Below are 21,154 nucleotides of genomic sequence, written 5' to 3' on the forward strand. Positions count from 1 at the left end.
ACCTACAAGGAAGAAGAAATGCTGTGTATTCAGTGAAAACACATTTCATCCAGAAAGGCTCAACACGGCACAGCGTTCCTCCAGTTTTGATGAGCGTCAAGTTGATCCCTGATTACCGTCTGCGGCAGGAAACATGCTAAGTGCATAAATCCAGGATGAGGCGCTCAGACTGGAGAGGAGAGATTAGACTGCTGTAAGCTCATAGTAGTGACTCAGGGCGTGACACATATATGAGGAATCACATGTACGTCCTAACTGTATGAGCAGAGAAATGAATGAACACAAAAGTCAAGAGGGAAGTCTTTATGTACATGTGAGGTATGCACCAGTATGTGAGGTTTAGAGAGGCAACCAAAAAATACATCCAAGACTGTTTTTCTTCAGCTCAAATCTGACCTTAGCATCAAGATTTAACCCAGGTTTAAGCTGTCATGGTCTTTTATGTGGCAAAACAAAAATATTCCAAGAAAAGGCCGTGGGTGGCAAGAGGTGATTTGTTCCTGGGTGTTTTTACACCTGATATTCGTTGGACTCGCTTCAGAACTGAACTGATTTCGGCTGCTGCGATTCGTTTTCACACTGCACCCAAACTGTCTAAACTATATTCTTGAGCCATTCCAAGGAAGAAAAAAAATGGGGAGAACTAATGATTTACAAGAATTGAATAACATTAATTTGACCTCAATAAGCAGTGTATCTCTGTCCCAGATGGCTTCCAGCTGAAGCACACACAGCAACACACACTCCACTACTTCTGCTCCAGATGATACTGCTGATATTTCATCGGGTCAGAGGAGCTCGCGTGTCGGCCTTTTGGGCAGAGAGCCTGTCAAGTCATATCTGCCTCGCTGGCCTCGACACACTGCGGCAAAAAAGAAATGCCCCCCTGCTCCGCATACTTCACTAGCTACAGCAAGCTGGACTCATTTAAATGACCTATATAAGTCACGTGAAGATTCAGTGTGTCAGAGTGCAGATGTGTTAGTCTGGAAAGTGGGAAAACTGAGTTTAATCGAGGCTTATGCTGGATAACGTGTTTGTGTGTTTGCTGTATGGAGAGTCTGCCGTTTAAAGTGACATATGGGTGCCTAAATGGGACAACCTGAGTGATCCAATAGTGCATCGACGAAGCAAATGTGATTTTCGCATGAGAAGCGCTTAATGAGACAGATCGCGTCATATTTGTTGCACTGAATAACACATAAGTCTCAAGACCGACGCTTGACTCATAAATGTGCAAAAATGTTTTTCATCCTACTTGGCGGTACACATTTTTTGGCTTGTGGTAGCAGCATTCATTGTTTTCTTTCACAGTGGAATTAGCAGATAAGATGTTTCAGATTATTGTGATAGAAGAAGATAGATCAAATCTAATGGGGCTCGGAGGTCTGGAAGAAAAACAGGTCATCGAGGGCGAAGTGGACACAGAAGCCTAACAGCGACAGCAAAATCGTCAGTGTGAGAAAGATTGTGTGTGTTTCTATCAATGTTTTTTAGAAGCATTTTGAAGTATCGCATTAGGAAAGCTTGATGGAAACAACAGAATTCGAAAAAACTTTCTCAGTTTTGCAACAAAGTCTTTTTACGCTGGCATGTGTCGGCTTTTGGCTTTTCCAAAAGAGAAAATACATTCTGATGTAGCAACATTTACCTCACATGACCTACCAGCTGTTTCCACTGTCAGAGAGCATTAAAATGTCTTTTTCTACATCTCCAAACAGCAAGTAACATCACCAATACTAGTTCACATGAAAGAACAGGTACAACTTGCCTGATAGCAACACATTCCATGCTAGCCTGGTTTTATTTTAGCCACTCGCTAACGTTTGCCCGTGGTGTACTATATGTAGTGCATCAGTTTGACAATAAGAAGCTTTCTGGAAATTGCCTACGCTGTAAACAACAGTCCTCCACCGCAAAGAGAGAAGAGTCGACCTGAACGAATTCAAAATTAGGAATTGTGGCCGTTCACTTACTCCACTGGCATTGCTTAAACTACAGGCAGACTACAATTCTACAACAGCGCTGAAAAGCAACGTCATCGTTCACAACTCCTTCTGTTTGCTGATCGGCCCGGTTGGAATTCCACCAGATGTAAAGTAAGATTAAAATCGAGCAGAATTGTGTATGGAAGGTGCTGACCAGGCTAAGACCTTGCTAGCCTCCTTCCTGTTTACAACAGCCACAGATAATATTAACATCTGACAAAATTACGCTTTGCGTAGCATGACATTTGGTCTAAACCAGTAGGTGGAAACATGGCAAGTTTTTTTGTTTGTTTTATTTTGATTTGCAAACTTTTAACAACAACATTAGCAATTTAGCTTGGCATGAGGTAGAGACATTGATTGGGCATGCTAAAATTCACATGCCCAGTCAAAGTCTCTACTTCATGCTAACCATGCCAAGCTAAATCGCTAATGTACCAATCTATGTATTTAGTAATTACTTCTATCACTATTTTCACATAGTTTTGAGCAAAGAACTGTTTGATTAGTCACAGTAGTTAACACCCAATTCTCAAGATGTACAGCAGCAGTAACTGTACTTTGACCTTATTACCACAAATCAGTTCCAATTAGAACTGTTTAATACAAGGTTTTGCTCTCAAGTTCCATCCCCAGTGTTGTGAGTTTGGTGAGATTTATTAACAAGGTCACACTTATGTGGCTCTTTCAGAGTGAGAGTGGCCCCGTAAACTAATAGTTTGTTTTTGTTTAACAAACCCTTTCCCCAGAAATGATGTCTTTTTTTAAACACGTTTTAACTTTTCAACCACCACATTGACATAAACAAACCCAAAACGATGCCTCAGCTCCGTACCCTGTACTAGTCTGTAGCAGGACTTGAAGAAGGGCAGTGTGTGCGTCAGTATCTTAACAAACGCCATTCAGTTGAATTATTCACGACATAGTCCTCTCCCGTTAATTCAGGAACACACAAAACTAAATTGATGAAATGTGTGTGCAGCTGTGTGGTAGCACAGCAGGCGCTGCGAAACTCCAACCAGGCAACAACCCCCTCAAATTCTGCTCTTCGCAATCAGTCCCAGGCTACCCCGGCCCACCCTGATACTGCACACAGCCGCGTAGTCAAACACATGGCTCCCCGCTGGCTTTGGATGTGGAACTTGGCATTATTAAAGGTGTGGATGTTTAACGAGGAAGGATGGTGGGCAGGTACAATGTTGTTTTTCTTCACGTTTTCCCCCGTATCTTTCTTTGGAACTGTTTGCCGTAAATAACATAGCTCAAGACCACACCCACCTGATCTTATCGTAAGGGTATGACGGTGCCTTTGTGCTGAGTTTTGCTTTCAGGATTAATCTGCTACCTTGAACACCGCTGGTGTTTTCAATAAAGTCGTGACGATGTGAAATACGTTCTCTAGCAAAGACCCAGAAGGAATAGTTCATTTGGGACCAATGTTTACACACTCTGGGGTTCTGGCAAAACTATAATTGGCATCAGAAGGAACAACAGGTGAAAGACACTTCACTTCCGGTGATGCTGATTGTATGGGAGCCCCCCTTCTGTCAGACTGTCCAAGGGCAGCTGTGGCTACATAGTAGCTTACCACCATCGGTGTGGGAATGTGTATGAATGGGTCAATGAGCTTTGGAGTCCTCTGAACTTGATAAAATGCTATACCAGCACAGACCAGTTGAACACATCCTACTTTCCAGAAAAACACTCAGGTGAGGCTGTTGTACTACGTCTGAATGATGTGCAGACATAGTGGTTGTTAGAAAACTACATGGTTCCCGTGACAACATAGAGCGGCACAAATGTCAATGCGCTTTGGATCAACAACTGCATACACTATATGATCATCAGTATCTGTAGTTACACACTGCAATTGCCATTGGCCACTTAAACCAGCCTTTATTTGGCTTTGCATTTTGAGAATTTCCGCTTAACCATAAGCACACCCAAATTGTTATTTTTATCACTTTTTTTTTCATGTTCATGTTAGCAAGATAGCCAGGGCTGTTACAAGCTCAGTAGCTTATCAAATTTGCCGAAGATAATTTATTCAGTGTTCATCACAATGTCTAAAAAAGTTTGGAGATCAAGGATAGTTGTGATTTGGGGTCAAAATAAAGTGTCAAATATAATCAATTTGTTGCAAAATTTTATTTTTGTTCATATCAAAAACCCGTAAGCACCATCTCTTCAGTAAAGCACATAACGAGATAATCAAGCAAGAACGTTTATAAAAGTGACTTGGAATATAATTTCAAAATCTAACTTCATGCGACAAACTTTTAATCAACAATCAACCAAACAGATTCTGCATTAGATGGCTACACTCGTCTAGCTGCTCTGGAGTCTCAAGATACACCTGAGGAGAATCAAATTACAACAATAAAGTTCTTTTTTATTACTATACAGCTACAATAGGGAAGGTCTACAAAGGAAATTAACATATTATAGTACAGTTTAGTTGAGGGAAAATGTTCAAAAGTTTCAGGGCTTGTAAACGTCTTGAATGTAATCTTTATGAGGCATTTTTGTGATTCCTTTTGTGTGACGGCTCCACCCTCACCACAACAACACAAACCCGGCCCGGGGTCCCGGAAAGCCCTGCCTGGCCTTACTGTGGAGGAGTAGCATTTTTCACCATTTCCTGGCTGGCTCTGAGCAAATGCCAAGCGGTGCATGTGTGTGATCCATGCCTGAACATTTCCCCTTCTTTTTGCCTTTATTGCCCGACTGCTTTAACTGCTCTAGTAAAGGTGGATTACAACCTTCAAGGGGAGCCAGCCACGCACCTTGGAAGGATTAAGAAGCAGTTTCGTTTTATGTTCCAGAGAGTAAATAGCAGCGTAAACTAGCTGCTTGAGTTGCATGTGCATACATATAGCTCCACATAAGTGCATGCATATGGGCACGGCATTACTCATCAGGAGAGAACACACATCAGGAAAACACACATGAGCGCAATAAAGAGAAAGGTTGAAGTGGAAAACAATTCCTTCAAAGCATTGCTAATGCTCAGCTTTCATTGTGACACACAAACACATTTCATAGGGTCACACTTTCAAGATTACTGATTGATTCTATGCAAGGGTTTTAGGATTTTTTGATATTTTTGCTGATTTTTTTCCCCCACTTTACACAGCATATTTTATCGTTATTGGAAGAGGTAGACCATCATAGATTGTTGCTTGATTGAGAAGTGAAAGGGAAAACAAGTATTAGTTTAAATAGCTTTTTAAAATAAAAATCTCAAAAGTGTTTCAGACATTATTCAACCTCTTCTTATTCTATTGCCGTGTCCACACCCAGCCACATCTACATTTGAGAAAATTCTATATTTATTCACTTTCTTGCTTTGACATGATTCCCAATTCACGTGTTTTAATAACTTTACCATCTAAAATGCTATTTAAAAGTAGTTATACCTATCTGTCGACACAAATGAACCTCCTGGCACCATATTTAATTCCTAACAGGAAGTCGTGGTTGTTTTGAAGCGCTCCGATTGGCTGGTGTAGGTTTTAGCTTTGCGCTACGCTGCCCCCTATGGGTTTGGCATGTATAAAACAATGCTCAGGGGCGGATTTGTGCAACTGAAAACTTTTCTGGTCCCATGTGGATGATGTTATTTCTTTAAACAATGTCACAGAGATATTCATTTTCATAAAGACCTGGCTAAGTGTGTACAAGCCATGATAACTAAATAAAGTCAGTGCAGCCAATATTCTACTACCTAGTTAGGAAGTGGAGTCGGCATGTGTAGACTTTAATCTCAGTGTGAGAAGAAAGCTAATGAACCGTCAGCATAATGAAGACCAAGGAACACAGCACAGAAAGATCCAAGAGAAAATAAAAGTATATTGCTGCTCTGGGCTGGACTAGCAAGCTCAGGGAAGCAGGAAAGGAAAGCATTAATCAGAGAAGCAACCAAGGCAACAATGGTAACTCTGGAGGAGCAGCAGTTTCTGTGCAAAATGGTACATGCCTTACAGAACTTGGAGTTCATATTAAGGGGAGTTTTTGAATTCATTTGAACAAATTTTAAAGAGTATGTGACTTTCCTTCTGCTTTGAAGATATGCACTATTTTGTCCATCACATAAAAAGTGAAGACAGTAAAATTTATGGATTGTGCACATATTTTAGCAATGAACTGTAGAAGCAACTCTAAACAATCAAACACAATCATCACAGCAGACACAAGACCGACAACTGAAGTTCTCTTGTCACTGTGTTTGGTTGTTTTGTTTTTTTTACAAACTTGCAAGGAAACATATGATCATTGACATACATTAACAACACTCGCACTGACACACACCACTGTACTGTTTGATATACTCTCCTCATTGCTTTCTCTCCATATATCTCTTTGTTGTCCCGTAAGAGACCCGATTGACCCAATAATGTGCCTTGCCAACCAAACAACAACCCTGGTTCAGCTGAAACCAGATTATTCCAGTTCTCTGTGGGCTGTCACTGAGGGAGCACAGTGTGAGAGAGGCGGGTGGCTCAGCTTCATCTCAATAACACATACACACACACGCCAACTTTCAACGGGGAAACCTGAGTGTATTAACCGAGAGGTGTCCCCTTAGTTTTGCGTCCCCTGTCTTTGTCTAAGAGAGAAACTGAGACCTCGGAGGTGGAGAAAGCATGTTCCCCACCTCCTGATAGAATGTAACAGATGTAATTACATTTTAGAAGAGAAACAGTGAGTGTAACTGGAAAAGGAATTGAGGAAAGAATTGTATGCAACAGAAAAACCAGACAAAAATAGAGCATTGGCAACAGAAAATGGGAGGCTATAAGTAGGAGACTGAAAAGGAAATGAGAATCAGTAGAATTGGGAAGACTTTACAAAAGAAAAGACTAAGAGGACCGATATGAAGGTGACGGAAGCAGAAAAGAAAGTTCATGCTGAGGTGAAATTTGAGAACTGAGATCTGGAAGTGAACCTGAGTGTAGACGTTGAGAGAGGACAGCAACAGAAGGGTGGTACAACAGGGTCATGTCCTCATTTGTGTAACCGCTGCCCTGTACAACATGTGCTCAGGGGTACAATTGATTGGATTAGAAACTAACAGCAGTTCAAACACATCAACACATGGTTCCACATCAGCAGACACATGTCGTGACACTCAAGTGGAACCGCAAGTGTGCAACAAGAATTCAATATTTATTCATGAAAGCTAAAACTGTGAAGCAGATTAAGGCATCACTGGTGAGATTCCGAGAACGTCCCAACTGTGGAATGGTTGATACCTGTTAGAGATGTTCCTACCCTTCATCAACACCAACTAACTGAAAGAGAGCTATTGTACCTATTCTGTGTTTGGCACACAACATACATAGATATTTATACATGGCTAAAAAGTAACCCATTAGAGTTAAAGCAGTAGGCTAAATGCTAAAACTCAAAGAATAAGTCACAAGCTTACCCTGGCCATTGGAGTAGTAGTAGATCCACTTCTCTCTGGCCTGTGTTGGAGTCCCAGATGTCTTCTTGTGAATTGCCTTCTCCATGATGCTGCTTGGGTCCTGCATTGGGCCCTTCTTCAGCACCCGAGAGCTCCTCTTGACGCTACACACCACGATCACGACCAGCACCAGCAGGAGCAGCAGAACTATCATCCACGGCAGGTGCTCGTTGATGTCAAAATGATCGTGCATGGTCGGCCTTGTTGACCCCCTGCGGTTCGGTCTGTAGTAATTGGAGGCTTCACCCGCATTCCCCAAGTTAACCACGTTACTGATGCCTGTTCCAACCCTAACTACTTCTGGGCCTACTGCACCCTCCATTCTTGGTTTATTTGCCCCAGGCTCAGGATCAGCATCAGACTCGCCCAAATCTTTCTTGAGATCCTTGGCTTGCTTTTGAGCCACCGACAAGGGAGTCCATGACGCTTCCTGATTTGGTGGGGTGGGGACGCCAGAATGGGTAAGCATTAACTCCGCTCCTCCGTCTTCCCCGCCTACAGCTTTCCTCAGTTGAATGGCTGCTGACTGGCTCAAGGGATCTGTGATGTTTGACAATGGATTTGATGGAGACAAAGATATGGTAATAAGATGAGGAAAAGGAACATGGAGATGGTACACAAGAGATAAGACGCAAGAGAGACACAGACATAGGGAATTAAATTCACTCAATTTGAGATATGCTCACCCTGATGAGGAAAACAGAAGGTATTACAGGAGAAAATCCTCATCCATGCAAACAATCTGGAACACTAGCATTGTAACCAGTGGTAGTGTCTTTTCTCCTTTATTTGTGTGTGGCATTTACATAGGAAGAGTCTAGTACTTTTGAGGTTTTGAGATGGTTAGCACCATATTTTATAAAAACTAACCAAAAAACTGATACATTCAATAGGGGAAGAGTGCCGGTGCTGGATAGCACTTACTCTTGGTTATTATTGATTGCTCACATGGATCAGGATTCCATCGTGATATCTTATTTTTTAATAGTTTAGGTTAAATATGTCCAGTTGAGTGAATTTAATTAGATTTTCTACCTGTTACAATAAATGATACTGGAAATTGGCAAAAATGGAGTGACACTCTTCGATCATGCCACATGATATTAAGTTTAGTACCTCAGCAATTGTCTAATTCTCTGCAAGTAAGCGAGAGAAGTTTGAGGATATCAGTTAGCTGACATGACTGTAGAGCAGTGGTCTCAAACTCCAGTTCTTGTGTCTTGCAACTTTTCAGCACACCTGATACCAATATTAGCTAATTAGCAGCACTCTGTAGAGCTTGGCTACATACTACCGTAGTGACACAGTTCAACCATTTAATTCCAGTGTGTAGGACATCTTCACTCCTGTACAGAAAGCGGGCAGTAAATGCACCTTAAATAGCTTTGCCAACCACAAATAAAACTCAAAAGAAGAATAGACACATGTAGAGGTTTCAGGACACCGGCCCTTGAGGACTGGAGTTTGAGACCACTGCTATGGAGAAATATTTTATATTTCAATCAGGAAAAGGTGTCACTCTACAGATTAATAATTGAGGGCAAAAGCCAGCATGACCTTCAATTAGCATTTTTAAAGAGTCTTCCCCTGATATTTTAGTTCCAGGTATAGCTCCAAATGTTTTAAGTGTGGAGTCTTATGAGGACCCTCACTTGCAACCTCATAAGCCAGGGGTGGGCAATCCTGGTCCTCGAGGGCCGGTGTCCTGCAACTCTTAGATGTCTCCTTGGTTCAACACGCTTGAATCCAATAGCTGAATCACCTCCTGAGTGCGGTCAAGTTCTCCAGAGTCCTGCTAATGACCTCATTATTTGACTCAGGTGTGTTGAAGTAGAAATGCATCTAAAAGTTGCAGGAGACCGGCCCTCGAGGCCTGGAGTTGCCCACCCCTGTCATAAGCCATAGGTCTGCTAGTCTTCCATTGGCCTTAGAAGAGCTTTAACCTCTGGTGAAATAATTCAAAACAGCGTCAAAAACTCTGTTTAGAAAGGTTGGTCCATAATGACGTGATAGCACCGTGCACTCCTGTCCAATCACACCCCAAAGGAGCACATTGTCATATTTGGAAGCCATCAGCTGGCTGGTACACTGAGGTCATAAAGGGATAGACATGGTCAGCAAAAATACTCAGGTAGAGTGTTGTGCTGAAATGACATTTGATTGGTATAAAGTGACCCTTAGCAACAATTGAGAAAGAAGACCTTTTCCCAATCTCCAATTGTCCAGTTTTGTTGAGGCTGAGTCATTTTTTAGCCTCAGGCTCCTAAAATTAGCCGGTACAAGTTATAACTTGCTTCAAAGGTCTACATATGGTATTTTCAGAGATGGTTTTCCACATAGCTTGGTTTCAATTGTGGTCCTTTAAATTTCTGCTGTCTTTCTGCAATTTTAAAACAGTTTTGCTCATCGCCTCCTCAAAGCAGACAACTATGCCATATTGAGTCAATTAAAATCTCTTTTTTTTCTTTGTTCTGATGCTCAAATTGAGATGCATAAATGCATTGAGTTCCTTCAGTGTGGCAGGCCGATTCCCTGTTAAGTGGCTAGCGAGTGTACATTTCAGGCTTTGCTAGAGAATGATTTCAAATTGGTACCATCACTGCAGAGTGAAAAAAAGATAATTGTAATGCCAATGAGCTTATCCCCAGAAGCTAAATTTGGAGGCGACAAAACACACGTGTCACACAAATTGTGAACCATCAAGCTGTGGCTGAGTTCTCTGGACTGTAAGGACCCTTAATCTCTGTCTGCTCCCACTGCTTTGCTCCAGCCCTGGCTGGTAATCACACAGCATATGCAGTCCAAAATTGCTCACACCACAGTCTGCTTGTTGATTAAATTGAAGCCAGGGGAAACCTAATCAGGATTCGACTCAGCCGAAGGAACAGTTTGAAAAGTTGTCCTGGCCGACACTTCACAGTCAGTGCTGGACGCATCAGTTGGATGGGGGGGCAGTTAGGGTAGTGTGTTGCACCCACCACTAACAACAGCTGCAGTTAGTGTTCTCCAGGCATGGAAAAGAAAAAGTGTGGTTTGTCAATGTCAGTGCGTCACTTCCTGTCATTGATTATCGATGCAATCTCCAGCTTGCATTCTGTGCTTCAGCACGCCTAATGATGATGGGATCTGAGTTCCATAATCCCTAAATAGTCATTCAGATGTGTAATAATCCCATTTATCCTCTCATCAGCAGAACATTGCCCAGGTGGGACTCTAATCCAGAAATTAAAAGTGACATTTTGACAAGAACTCTAAAGCAGGGGAGAGAAACCGCCCAATGACAAACACAGGGACACAGAAGGTGTTGGGGCATTTCAGAGTCTTTGGCTTTATACAGACACGCTTCTGAATATATGTAGCTGTCAAATGTATGACAGGTTATGTGGCTTGATTATTTTCCTAAACAAAAACTGTAAGAAAGAAAAACTTTTGATTGAGTGGATATCAACTCAATCAAAAGAAGTGAAAACCAGTGTGGCAGATGTCTCATAATGGAGAACTTTGCATTAATTCTGCCAGCAGTATAAAACTAAGTTATTTCTATGTATTGGACAACTGCTTGGCTCCAGATTTATGGGTCTCAAAGGACAAAGCTAAGAGCTTTTAGTTCAAATTGAGTCTACTGACACTAATCCTATTAGTTTTCAGGGCTAACCATATAAATATGTCTATAAAAAATACCTTTGGCTTGGTATTACTGTATTGCTATTATTATTATCATGAGTTATTTGTTATGCTGTGGGCATTTATAGTTCACAGGCAGAAGCGTACATGCTGAGCATCTACATATGTCTAAATGTGTCTAAATGTGACTCAGTGTTGTGTATACAACATTTTGACTCCAGGTGGACTAGAGAAGATTCATTTAAAAAGTGCATCTAATGCAAGTTTTTTTTAAAAATTATGGAAGTTAGTTGCTTAATTATTCCATATTGTAAAAATATCTGTTTTGGATATATATTTAAGCAGTAAATCAATCTAATAAACTCATCCATGATGAGTTGAACTAGCAAATCTCACCACCAATTTAGTTTGGAGCGGCCAAAGCGCATATCTTTTTTCCCCTTACTTTTCTGTAATCTGCCATTGTGAAAATTACAGTTGATTTTCCAGGATTAAACTTTAAGCAGTCATCATGCATACACTGGTTTTTAATTTTACCGGAGCTGATTATTTACACAGAAAGGACATTGAAACAACCATGTTTCGACTTTTACTTGTTCTGCGCTTGTTTCACACAGGAAGATCATTGGTGACGCGTAGCCTCTTACATCATTTCCATCAGTGTAAATAACAAACCAATGACAATGTGATGACGTGATTTAATTTAATTTAATAGCATTTAATGTGATGTTAAATGTTTACAGAGTAGAGTTTGCCGAAACTGCTGAGACTGGTGTTGTTCTCAAGTGGTGGAGGTCTGCTTAATGTGGAAAACTTTAGTTAGACACAGTCCAATAAAATACATTTTTACATTTATTAGAAAATTTTGTACAAGAAATCTTGGCCTACAGTATTTAGATAGGTACTATATTACCACATTTGATTGTTTATTGTGTTTCATGAAAACTAGTCAAAGAGCAGAATGTATATGTTTTCTTAAGCTAGTGAAATATGTCAAAATGCTTATTTATGTTAAGAGTGTATGTTTAAATTAGTGGTGGAGCTTAACTGATGGGTCGGTAATTAATTAAATGCAATTGTTTGCATTTTAAATCAAAATCCATATTGGCAAAAGCAACATTTTCAATAAAAAAACATGCTGCTAGCTTAGTGAATGAATAGACGTATGGATATTTATTGTTCTTAATTTGTTATTTATATTATTACGCCATCAGATTGGTGGAAATTGCTATTCAGTTTTCCGATGTTTCAGGAACCGCTGATCATTCATGGAACTTCTTTAAAAATTAAAATAATCTTTCTTTAGAAATGTGGACAGTAGACGCTGACATTAGCGTTTGGGTTGTCTGTGCTGCTGCTACATGTTTAGTTCTGAGACGCTATTTTAAGGTACAAAAGATTCACTGACAGGTTAATTGTTTTTAGCACAACATTTCCAGAGTCCAATCAGATTGTTTTTTTGAAAATAGGGTCAACCCCCAGAGGGCCAAGAGAAGCGGCTTTGTCGTCCATCGTTGTTGTTTGCAAATGTTGCTTGTGCGTCAGATTTACAGGCGTACCAGAAACACAGTACAAAGGTTCCTCCTCTGGGCTTTTGTACGTAAACGAGCAAATTGTATTTAAAGAATTTCCTGTGCTAGAGTCCATGTATTTAATGAACTGAAATCACCACGTTAAAGTCTCGGCACTAGCTTAAATAAAACCTGAAGGGCCTGGAAAAGCCTACAGCCCACACTGTGTAAGGTGGATATAACAATCAATGCAACATCTCTGCTGAACATTTCTGGTTGCTAGGAGATGTGTGCTGTAACCTCCAATTATCTGAGTTATCAAAAAAAAGAAACACAAACTGACTTCCTCTACAAAAACTTTACAACTCAATCTAATCTTCCTCTCCTTTCAGAATGGGGGTGACCACCCCCTCCTCTATCATTGGTAAATAGCAGGTGTAAGCTAACAGCCCCAACCACTCGCCCACCCCCCACCATGGTTCTAACAGCTCAGACGGTGTCAAATTAACTGGCTCAAAGGCCATCGATCCCCTGCCAACACAAACAGCAGTGACAGTATTATGGCTGTGGGGGGTTTAGTGGAGGAGAGGTATGCTAGCTATGGATGGTTGATTCTGAGAAATGACTCCTTGGCTGGCTCAGACGAGCATGACGTAAGAACGGGTAAGGACATGACGAGTCAGGCAAACAAACGGGAAAATGTAGGGGGACTACCGAGGGTTTTTTCTCTACTAACAGGCGAAAAAGAAAAGAAGGAAAATGAAACAAGAGGACAGAAACATCCTTGAGTCACCTTGAAAATGCAATCACTCCTGGCAAACACTGGGCAGCCTGCTGTTTCCGTGCCAACAGACATCCCACTTATGGGAATTCTAGGCTGGACGAGACGGGGGGGGGGGACGTTTGTGCAATGAGGATGCGGCACTTCAAAAAAATACATAATCTGCAGCTATGTAACAGTTTTCACAACGTTTCCGCATTTCTTCATGTGCAACCACAGGCCTCAATGTGCTTTACTGGGATTTTATGTAATAAACCAACACAAATTATCTCATACATAGTTTTACTTTTTTTTTTTCTAACATAAATGTGACATACATGTCTATGAAGCCCTACCCAAGTCAAGACTTCGTAGAATCAGCTTTAATTCCAGCAACAGCTGTCGGCACTTGCCGGAATGTGGCAACCGGTTCACATTTGGACACGGAAGGTTTTTCCTTTCAAAATAGCTTCATGTCAGCCAACGATTATGTAGAGCAGGGGTCCCCAAGTCCAGTCCTCAAGGGCTACCGTCCTGCAACTTTTAGATGCAACTCTGCTCCAAAATGTCTGAATTACCTCACCAGCATCCAATCAGCTCTGCAATAGGCTGGTAATGAGCAGTTTATTTGATCCAGGTGTGTTTCAACAGAGGTGCATCTAAAAGTTGCAGGATGGGGGCCCTTGAGGACTGGGCTTGGGGACCCCTGATGTAGAGAATACGCAAGTGTCTATTTCCAAGTCTCGTCGCAGTTTTAGGTTTGGACTTTGACTGGGCCATTTTAACACATGAATAGGCTTTGATCTAAAACACTCCACTGTATGTTTGGGGTTATTTTCTTAGTGGTAAGTGAATCTTAAAACTTCCACACTTTTAATTCTTTTAATGCATTTTCTTAGCAAATGCAGTCACTTATGTTTCATGTCATTTCTCTTCTAGGGATTTGCTTTTACTGAGACTAATAAATACCAGGAAGTTCATCTGAATGGGAATTCTTCTCAACAAAAGAGAAGTGCATTATGGCCGCCTCACCTTTACGTGCATGTCCATTCAACGATGGGGAGACCGAGGACATCATCGTCTCCTGAACAAACACAGCCTGTACAGGCCCCAGTGGAGTGGTCGGGGGGACAGAAGACAAAGTGGCAGAAGGGGGTCCACACACGTTATCCGTCTGTCTTGTCCCCGGTGTCAACAGCAGCCTTGCCAGAGCTTTGCAGTCCGTGTGATTTCTGCAACTCATGGCGCTGGATTCCACCTGAGAAAACGTGCCCTTCGTGCACGGCTTGCAGAGAACATCTTCCTTTTCGGTGCCGCGCCTTTTCACCCGGGACCCCGGCGGGCACAGGGAGTGGGGCTTGCAGTCCAGACCGCCGCCCTTGGACAGGAATGTGTTGGGCGGACAGGTGCAGACTCGGTCCTGGGTCGCCGTGCACGGCACCTTCTCGATGAAGCCCGCAAGACACGGAGCCCGACAGCGGTGGCATTGCTGGACACCGTTCTCGCCCCGTGTGAAGGTGCCCCTGGGGCAGGGGCTGCACTCCCTCACTGTTGTCGGAGAGCAGTGGACGGAGACGTAGGTGCCTGCTGGGCACTTGTCACAGACCAGCTGGGTGCCAGAGTCCCGGTCTGTGTGCTGATAGTGGCGTGGAGAGAGGAGGGGCTGGTCGTCTGCGGTGGATGTGGTCAAAGCTCGGGCTGAGATGTCAGCCACCACCATGCACAGGAGCTGAGAGGAGAACAGGAAACAGCAGGTCAGTTGCTTTAGAATATGAATTATTTCCATCTTGCTTTGGCAGGATCTTCTGACATCTGCTTTCTCTGTTCGGATGGTAGTTGAAGACATTAGTGCCAAAGTTACTAACGCCACTTTTTTTGTCCTGATTTGTCTTAAGTGGCTACACATGTAAAAACTGAAGGGTGTTAAGTTACAGTTATTTCCTGAAACCTCTGCCATCGTAGAATGAATCATAATGAAACTCACTGACTCATCCTGAGACTCAACCAGCACAGAGTTTGTGGGCTTTTTGTCACAGTTAATGATTCATCCCCCAGTGTAAGCTGTAGTTGTTGCTTTGCCTCCACAGAATGCCCTCTCACCTCTGCTTGGAAGTTGTCAGCTTCCTGGATTTCAGGCACGTGCAGAGGGAGGGTTTGGGGGTCTTGAGCCCCTGCCCTTTTTATCCTTGATGCCCCTAGTGCCCTTTTTGAGTTTTTTTGTTGTTTTCTTTTTTTCAAAAAAAAGTTACAGGACCTGACTAAAACCCCAGTGTTGTTATCTTGAGAAATAATGAGATTTGGTTAAATATAAAACAGGTTTAATGCAGAAAATTATCAAATGTTACATACAAATGGAACAGATACAGAATGACGTTCACCCTCCAGGGCTGGGCTCCACTCAGCTCACCTTAGAGGTGACAGTGAGTGAAGCAAAGATTGTAGCACGAGTTCTGCTTTTAATTTCCCCTCATTCTGGTCCCTCTCTAAAGTGTCTTAATCAGTTTTTGTGTGACTGTAACCAGTCTTAAATATGGTTATGTCAACGTGCAGCCGTGTGCGTGTGAGCAGATAAAACAGATAGCGAAAAGACAGAGTCCTTTTGTCCATAACAAAGTGTTCCTTCTGAATTTCTTGTAACAATTCTTGTCTATAAAATCATAAGATTCATAGTTTCTTTTACGGACATTTTAGTTCCATTAGTCTTTTTGTTTTTCACAATGTAGCATCAGGGCTTTTTTTCTATTTTTTTGTATTTATGTTTGTCCTTAACTTTATGTTTGTTAGCACTTTAGCTCCACTTTACACCAAACTAACTTTGAGCCACATAAAACAGATGGGGTATTTTTGAGTAGAAGATGAATATGTAATCACCTCTCTAATTAGTCAAATCACAGGCTGTTACTCGCCGGCTTGTCTTGTTGCTCCTCGTCCCTTCTCCCTGGTTTCCTCATGTTCTCTTCGTGTCTCTGGTTTGGGTTTATTTTTATTCCTTGGACTATGTTCTTTTGTAAGTTTGACTTTTTGATTAAATTTACAACAGAACTTTTACGTCTCCTGCATGCTGCATTTGGGTCACAGAGTGAACTTAGTTCCTGTGAGATTTTGTCACACCAAAATGTGTAAGTTCAGGAGGCTTAAGTCACTGCATGTCTACTATCAGATCAGATTACAGTTGTTTTTGATTGCTTTGACCTGCTGAAAGGATCTGGGATCCACTCAGTTTCCACCATCTCAGCAGCAGAAAACCTCCTGCAGATATATGAACATCTGGACACGCTTCTCTTACCCTTTCTGAAGACAATTAACACAGACGTCATTCAAGCAGTCCAAACTCCATCGTTTATGGCAACCAAACAGAAATCACCTGTTCTTTCTCACCCATTGAAAGCTGCATGCATTAGTATGAATCCATGTATGAAGCAGCTGTTTCACTTCCCAAAAATCTATAATGGGTCTGCAGGCCTCAAAGATCTCCTTTGAGGCACATGACATTTTTTCTTCAGAAGAAATAATAGTATAATGAATAGGAGAGACGAAATATGGATTAACAGGTTGATGTTTGGGCATAGTGGTTTAAAATTAATAGGGAGACATCCATCAGGTGATTGTTCTTATTGCAGGGAAACAGAAGGAGAAGAATATGTGTTGATTTATTGAAGAAAATATATAAAAGAGAGGAAAGAATGTGAAAGGGTAATGGGGAGTTCAGTAATTATGGCTAATTTATTGGGGAAGCATCAATCACATGATATAATTCAAGCGCTCATTAAATATTTAAAAGATACAAAATTAGCTGAGAGGATTTAGTATGTATGTGTGTGTGAGTGTATAAGTACATATATAATTTAGTTATTTTAAGGTTTGAAGATATTTAGGATAAATACATTTCTTAATTACATCTCTGTCCAGTTGATGGCGGTAATACACAAAGTTTGTAAACTGCCAGAAAATGCTATAGAAGAAGATTTTTGATTTTTAAGAAAACATTTATTGTACAGTAATTTAACAATAAAAACGTTACATAATCAAGTCAAGGAAACTAAAAAAAAAAACAATAAATATTTACATTAGCAGTTTGTTATATTTTAGTTCTCCCTGATCAGAAATGGTGCACGAAACACTCTTAAAACCCCACAGTTGTAAAAAAAAACCCTTCAAATCCCCGGTGGCTCCAAACTCAACCTGGCCTTGACGTTACACTTCCACAGAGCCACAGCATCGAGTCGAGGTCCAGCCTACATTTTGTCCCTTTGAGTTAAATAAATAGCCATTTTGGCTTTGGCTATAAATAATTTAAAATCCGGGATTTAAAACTAGTGGCTCGACTGTAATGTACACCGTTGATAAAAACGGTATTGGTAAAAACCACGCCAAAAAGGCCAAAAATTCCTATTAAAATTTTTTTAAACTAGTTAACTGTACACAATCCATAAAAACATGAAACACACTCTCGGACATACTGCAAAAAGGACATTCGTTTAAAACCCCAGGACTGATGACCAATAAAAATGAGTTTGTTGCGTTGGCGCTGTGCAGAATCCTCCACTGAAGGTCACCAGTCCGTCATTTGTATTATAGGTTCTGTTTCTGACGTTCTTATTCTCTGATTTTAGTTTGGTTTACATTTGCAGTATTTTCATACAGACTTAAAATCTGGAAACAGCATTTCTGATTCTGATTTTATTTCAAGGACAATTTAACACAACCTGTGTACGTAGACAGATTTTATATTTAGCGAACATCAACAAACCTGAGGCTAGTATGGAAGCTATTACATAGACTAGCATGTAGGCTAGTTCTCCCACATCTTGAAAACCTATGGACTTCACTGAAGATCAAGTCTTTGTATTTTCCAGTGTAGACAAATATTACATTTAGCCAACTTCAGCAAGCCTGAGGCTAGTATGGAGGCTAGCATCAGGGCTAGCAAGGAGGCTAGGATAGAGTCTAGCATGGAGGCAAGAATGGAGGCTAGCACTGATACGAGCATGTAGGCTAGAATAAAGGCTAGCACAGAGACTAGCATGGAGTCTAGCAGGAGGCTAGCATGGAGATTAGCATAAAGGCTACACAGACACTAGCTGAGTGTTTCTAGTTTCTACTGCAAACCTCTCAGTTCACTTGAGTTAAGGCAAAACTTACCTACAAGTAACTTTGCAGCAAAATATAGGAGCTGCTTGTTTTAAGTCAATATTGATGAAAAAGTTCTTGTTTCATTGCCTGATTATTAAAGTTATACGAGGGAGAAATGTTTTATTAGGAACAAGGACTTTTTCAAGTTTCTTTAGAATGATGAGTTGTTTAAGTTCGTCTGTGTGCAGATGACAGCGCAGATAAGTGTCTGTGCCATGATTGGACAGATCTTCTTCTTCTTCTATAGCGTTTTCTGGCAGCTTACAAACTTTGTGTATTACCGCCATCAACTGGACGGAGATGTAATTCAGAAATTCATTTATCCTAAATATCTTCAAATCTTAAAATGACTAAATTATATACGTATTTATACACTCACACACACATACATACATACTAAATCCTCTCAGCTAATTTTGTATCTTTTAAATATTTAATAAGTGCTTGAATTATATCATGTGATTGATGCTTCCCTAATAAATTAGCCATAATTACTGAACTCCCCATTACCCTTTCCCATTCTCTCCTCTCTCTTATATATTTTCTACAATAAATCAACACATGTTCTACTCCTTCTGTTTCCCTGCAATAAGAACAATCACCTGATGGATGTTTCCCTATTATTTTTAAACCACTATTTAAATTAGGATGCCCAAACATCAACCTGTTAATCCATATTTCCTCTCTCCTACTCATTATACTATTATTTCTTATGATTACCTCCTTCTGTATTTTATGTAAATGATTGGACAGATCAGTGTCCGTCCTGTGACTGGACAGATCAGTGTCCGTCCTGTGATTGGTGGCTTCCTACAGGAAGTTGTGAGCAGAGTTTAAAAGCTGCTGCAGGACTGCAGACATTCACAGGAAGCTGGACCAGCAATGGCTCTGCTGAAGGTTCTGCTGCTGCTGGGGCTGGGTGAGTCAGCCAAACTGGAGACACTTCCCTCTGATTCTGTTTCAGACTGAAACTTCTTTGCATTTAGACTGTGATGCTTTTTAATATTTAACTGTTTATTCTTTTTCTGTTCCAGCAGCCATGTTTGCACCTGATTTCTAAGTAAAGTCCTCCTTTTTCTTCTTCAGGTGTTTCAGTGAACTCAAATGTTTCTCTGCAGAAGAGAATCATTGGAGGCCATGACTGTGATGACAGGGAGCGTCTTTATCATGTTCGGATTGAGAGCAGCAATTATACTACAACAAGCCTGTGTGGAGGATCTCTGATCGACGCCAAGTGGATCCTGACTGCAGCTAACTGCTGGGAGTCGGAGGCAGGGTGGTAGGAAAGAAACATTAAGACAGTTTTATCTGCAGAAGATCAGGTTTTCTGTGTGTTTATTATAATCTAACCTTTTTTGCAGGATTAACGTAGCAATGCTAAAAGTTCATCCAAGGAGGGCTAAACAGCAGAACCATGTAATCCGATATGATCCGGTGATTTATACTGACCAGGGCCAAAAGTATGATATTATGTTGCTGAAGCTTCGGAGACCAGTAAAAGATGTCCCACCTGCTCGGCTACCAAGATGCCAGAATCGTTCTAAAATGCGAGTCTTTCTCTGATCAACTGGACTTCAGGTTTTCTGTCTCTACTCCTTCAGTCCTGCTGCCTCTGCTTCAGCATACCTGAGTCAGGTAATCAGCAGAACCAGAACCCATTTAGCTCAAGTGTGTTGGACCAGAGACACATGTAAAGGACGCAGGACATCGTCACTGAGGACTGGACATGGACACTCCTGTCAGAGGATGAAGTCCTTCATGGATTTATTTTTTGCTCTTTCATTGTTCTTCATCACAATTCAATTTCTACAGTTATCTTGTATTTTTACATTTTATTCTTATTGTGTTATAGAGGCGATACAGTTCAGCTGGCAGGAGAGGGAGGAACGACAACCGGCCCCAATTATGAGCAAAGTGAGAGAAATATTGAAGTTATGAGAATAAAATCTTTGTTTCTGTCGCTACAGAGAAGGTCGAGTGAAGAACATGTTTATGATTCTCTTGTTTCTCTACAGACGCCAATGCTCCTAGTCCAACACATCTTCAGTGTGTCAACGTGAATGTTGATCAAGATACCTACTTTAGACCACAATGTGGGAATGTATTTCTTACTGAAGCACCAAACAAGGATATATGTTATGTAAGTTTTTCATCAATATCTCTCTGCAGTGATTAGAACCTTTCTGTTTTACAACATAAATAAATATATTGATATAAATTTTTCTACAGGGCGACTCTGGTTCAGCAGTGGTGTTCAACGGGATGATTTATGGTGTGATTGCTGAAAGTAGTACAGGCTTTGCATATCTGATACCATCTACAATCATAGATGTTTGTGAATACATTGATTGGATAAAACAAACAATTGGGCTTAAATAAAACATAAACTATCATGAAACAAAATTCTCATCAAATTTCCTCAGATGTAATTTTATAGTTGTTTCTTCATCACTTTGAAGTTTGTAGAATTAGGATAAATGAATAATTTTGTTTTTTCTCACCTGACCTTGACCTCGCTAATGGAGCTTTCTCTGCCTCAGAAATGAAAAATGAATCAATAAATGAATGAAAAAGAAGCATTTCCTGTATGATCGTCTTTACATTCATGGTTCAGTTTGTTCAGTCGATATTTTCCCTGAACTGAGCCTAAAAACGTGACATGAGTTTT

At 40.9% G+C, this 21,154-nt stretch overlaps 1 protein-coding gene across 1 annotated transcript in view; it reads right to left on the minus strand.

Moving 5' to 3' along the window:
* tnfrsf21 (tumor necrosis factor receptor superfamily, member 21) overlaps positions 1–21,154 on the minus strand; it is a 46,445-nt gene that overhangs the window by 17,020 nt on the left and 8,271 nt on the right. Inside the window, exons 2-3 of the mRNA XM_032585480.1 lie at positions 14,386–15,082; positions 7,420–7,998 (exon numbers count right to left, since the gene is read on the minus strand). Coding sequence (XP_032441371.1) covers positions 7,420–7,998; positions 14,386–15,082 — 1,276 coding nt within the window. The remainder of the gene's footprint in view (positions 1–7,419; positions 7,999–14,385; positions 15,083–21,154) is intronic.

This window comes from Xiphophorus hellerii, chromosome 15, assembly GCF_003331165.1.
Source record: "Xiphophorus hellerii strain 12219 chromosome 15, Xiphophorus_hellerii-4.1, whole genome shotgun sequence".
NCBI classification, from domain to species: Eukaryota; Metazoa; Chordata; class Actinopteri; order Cyprinodontiformes; family Poeciliidae; genus Xiphophorus; species Xiphophorus hellerii.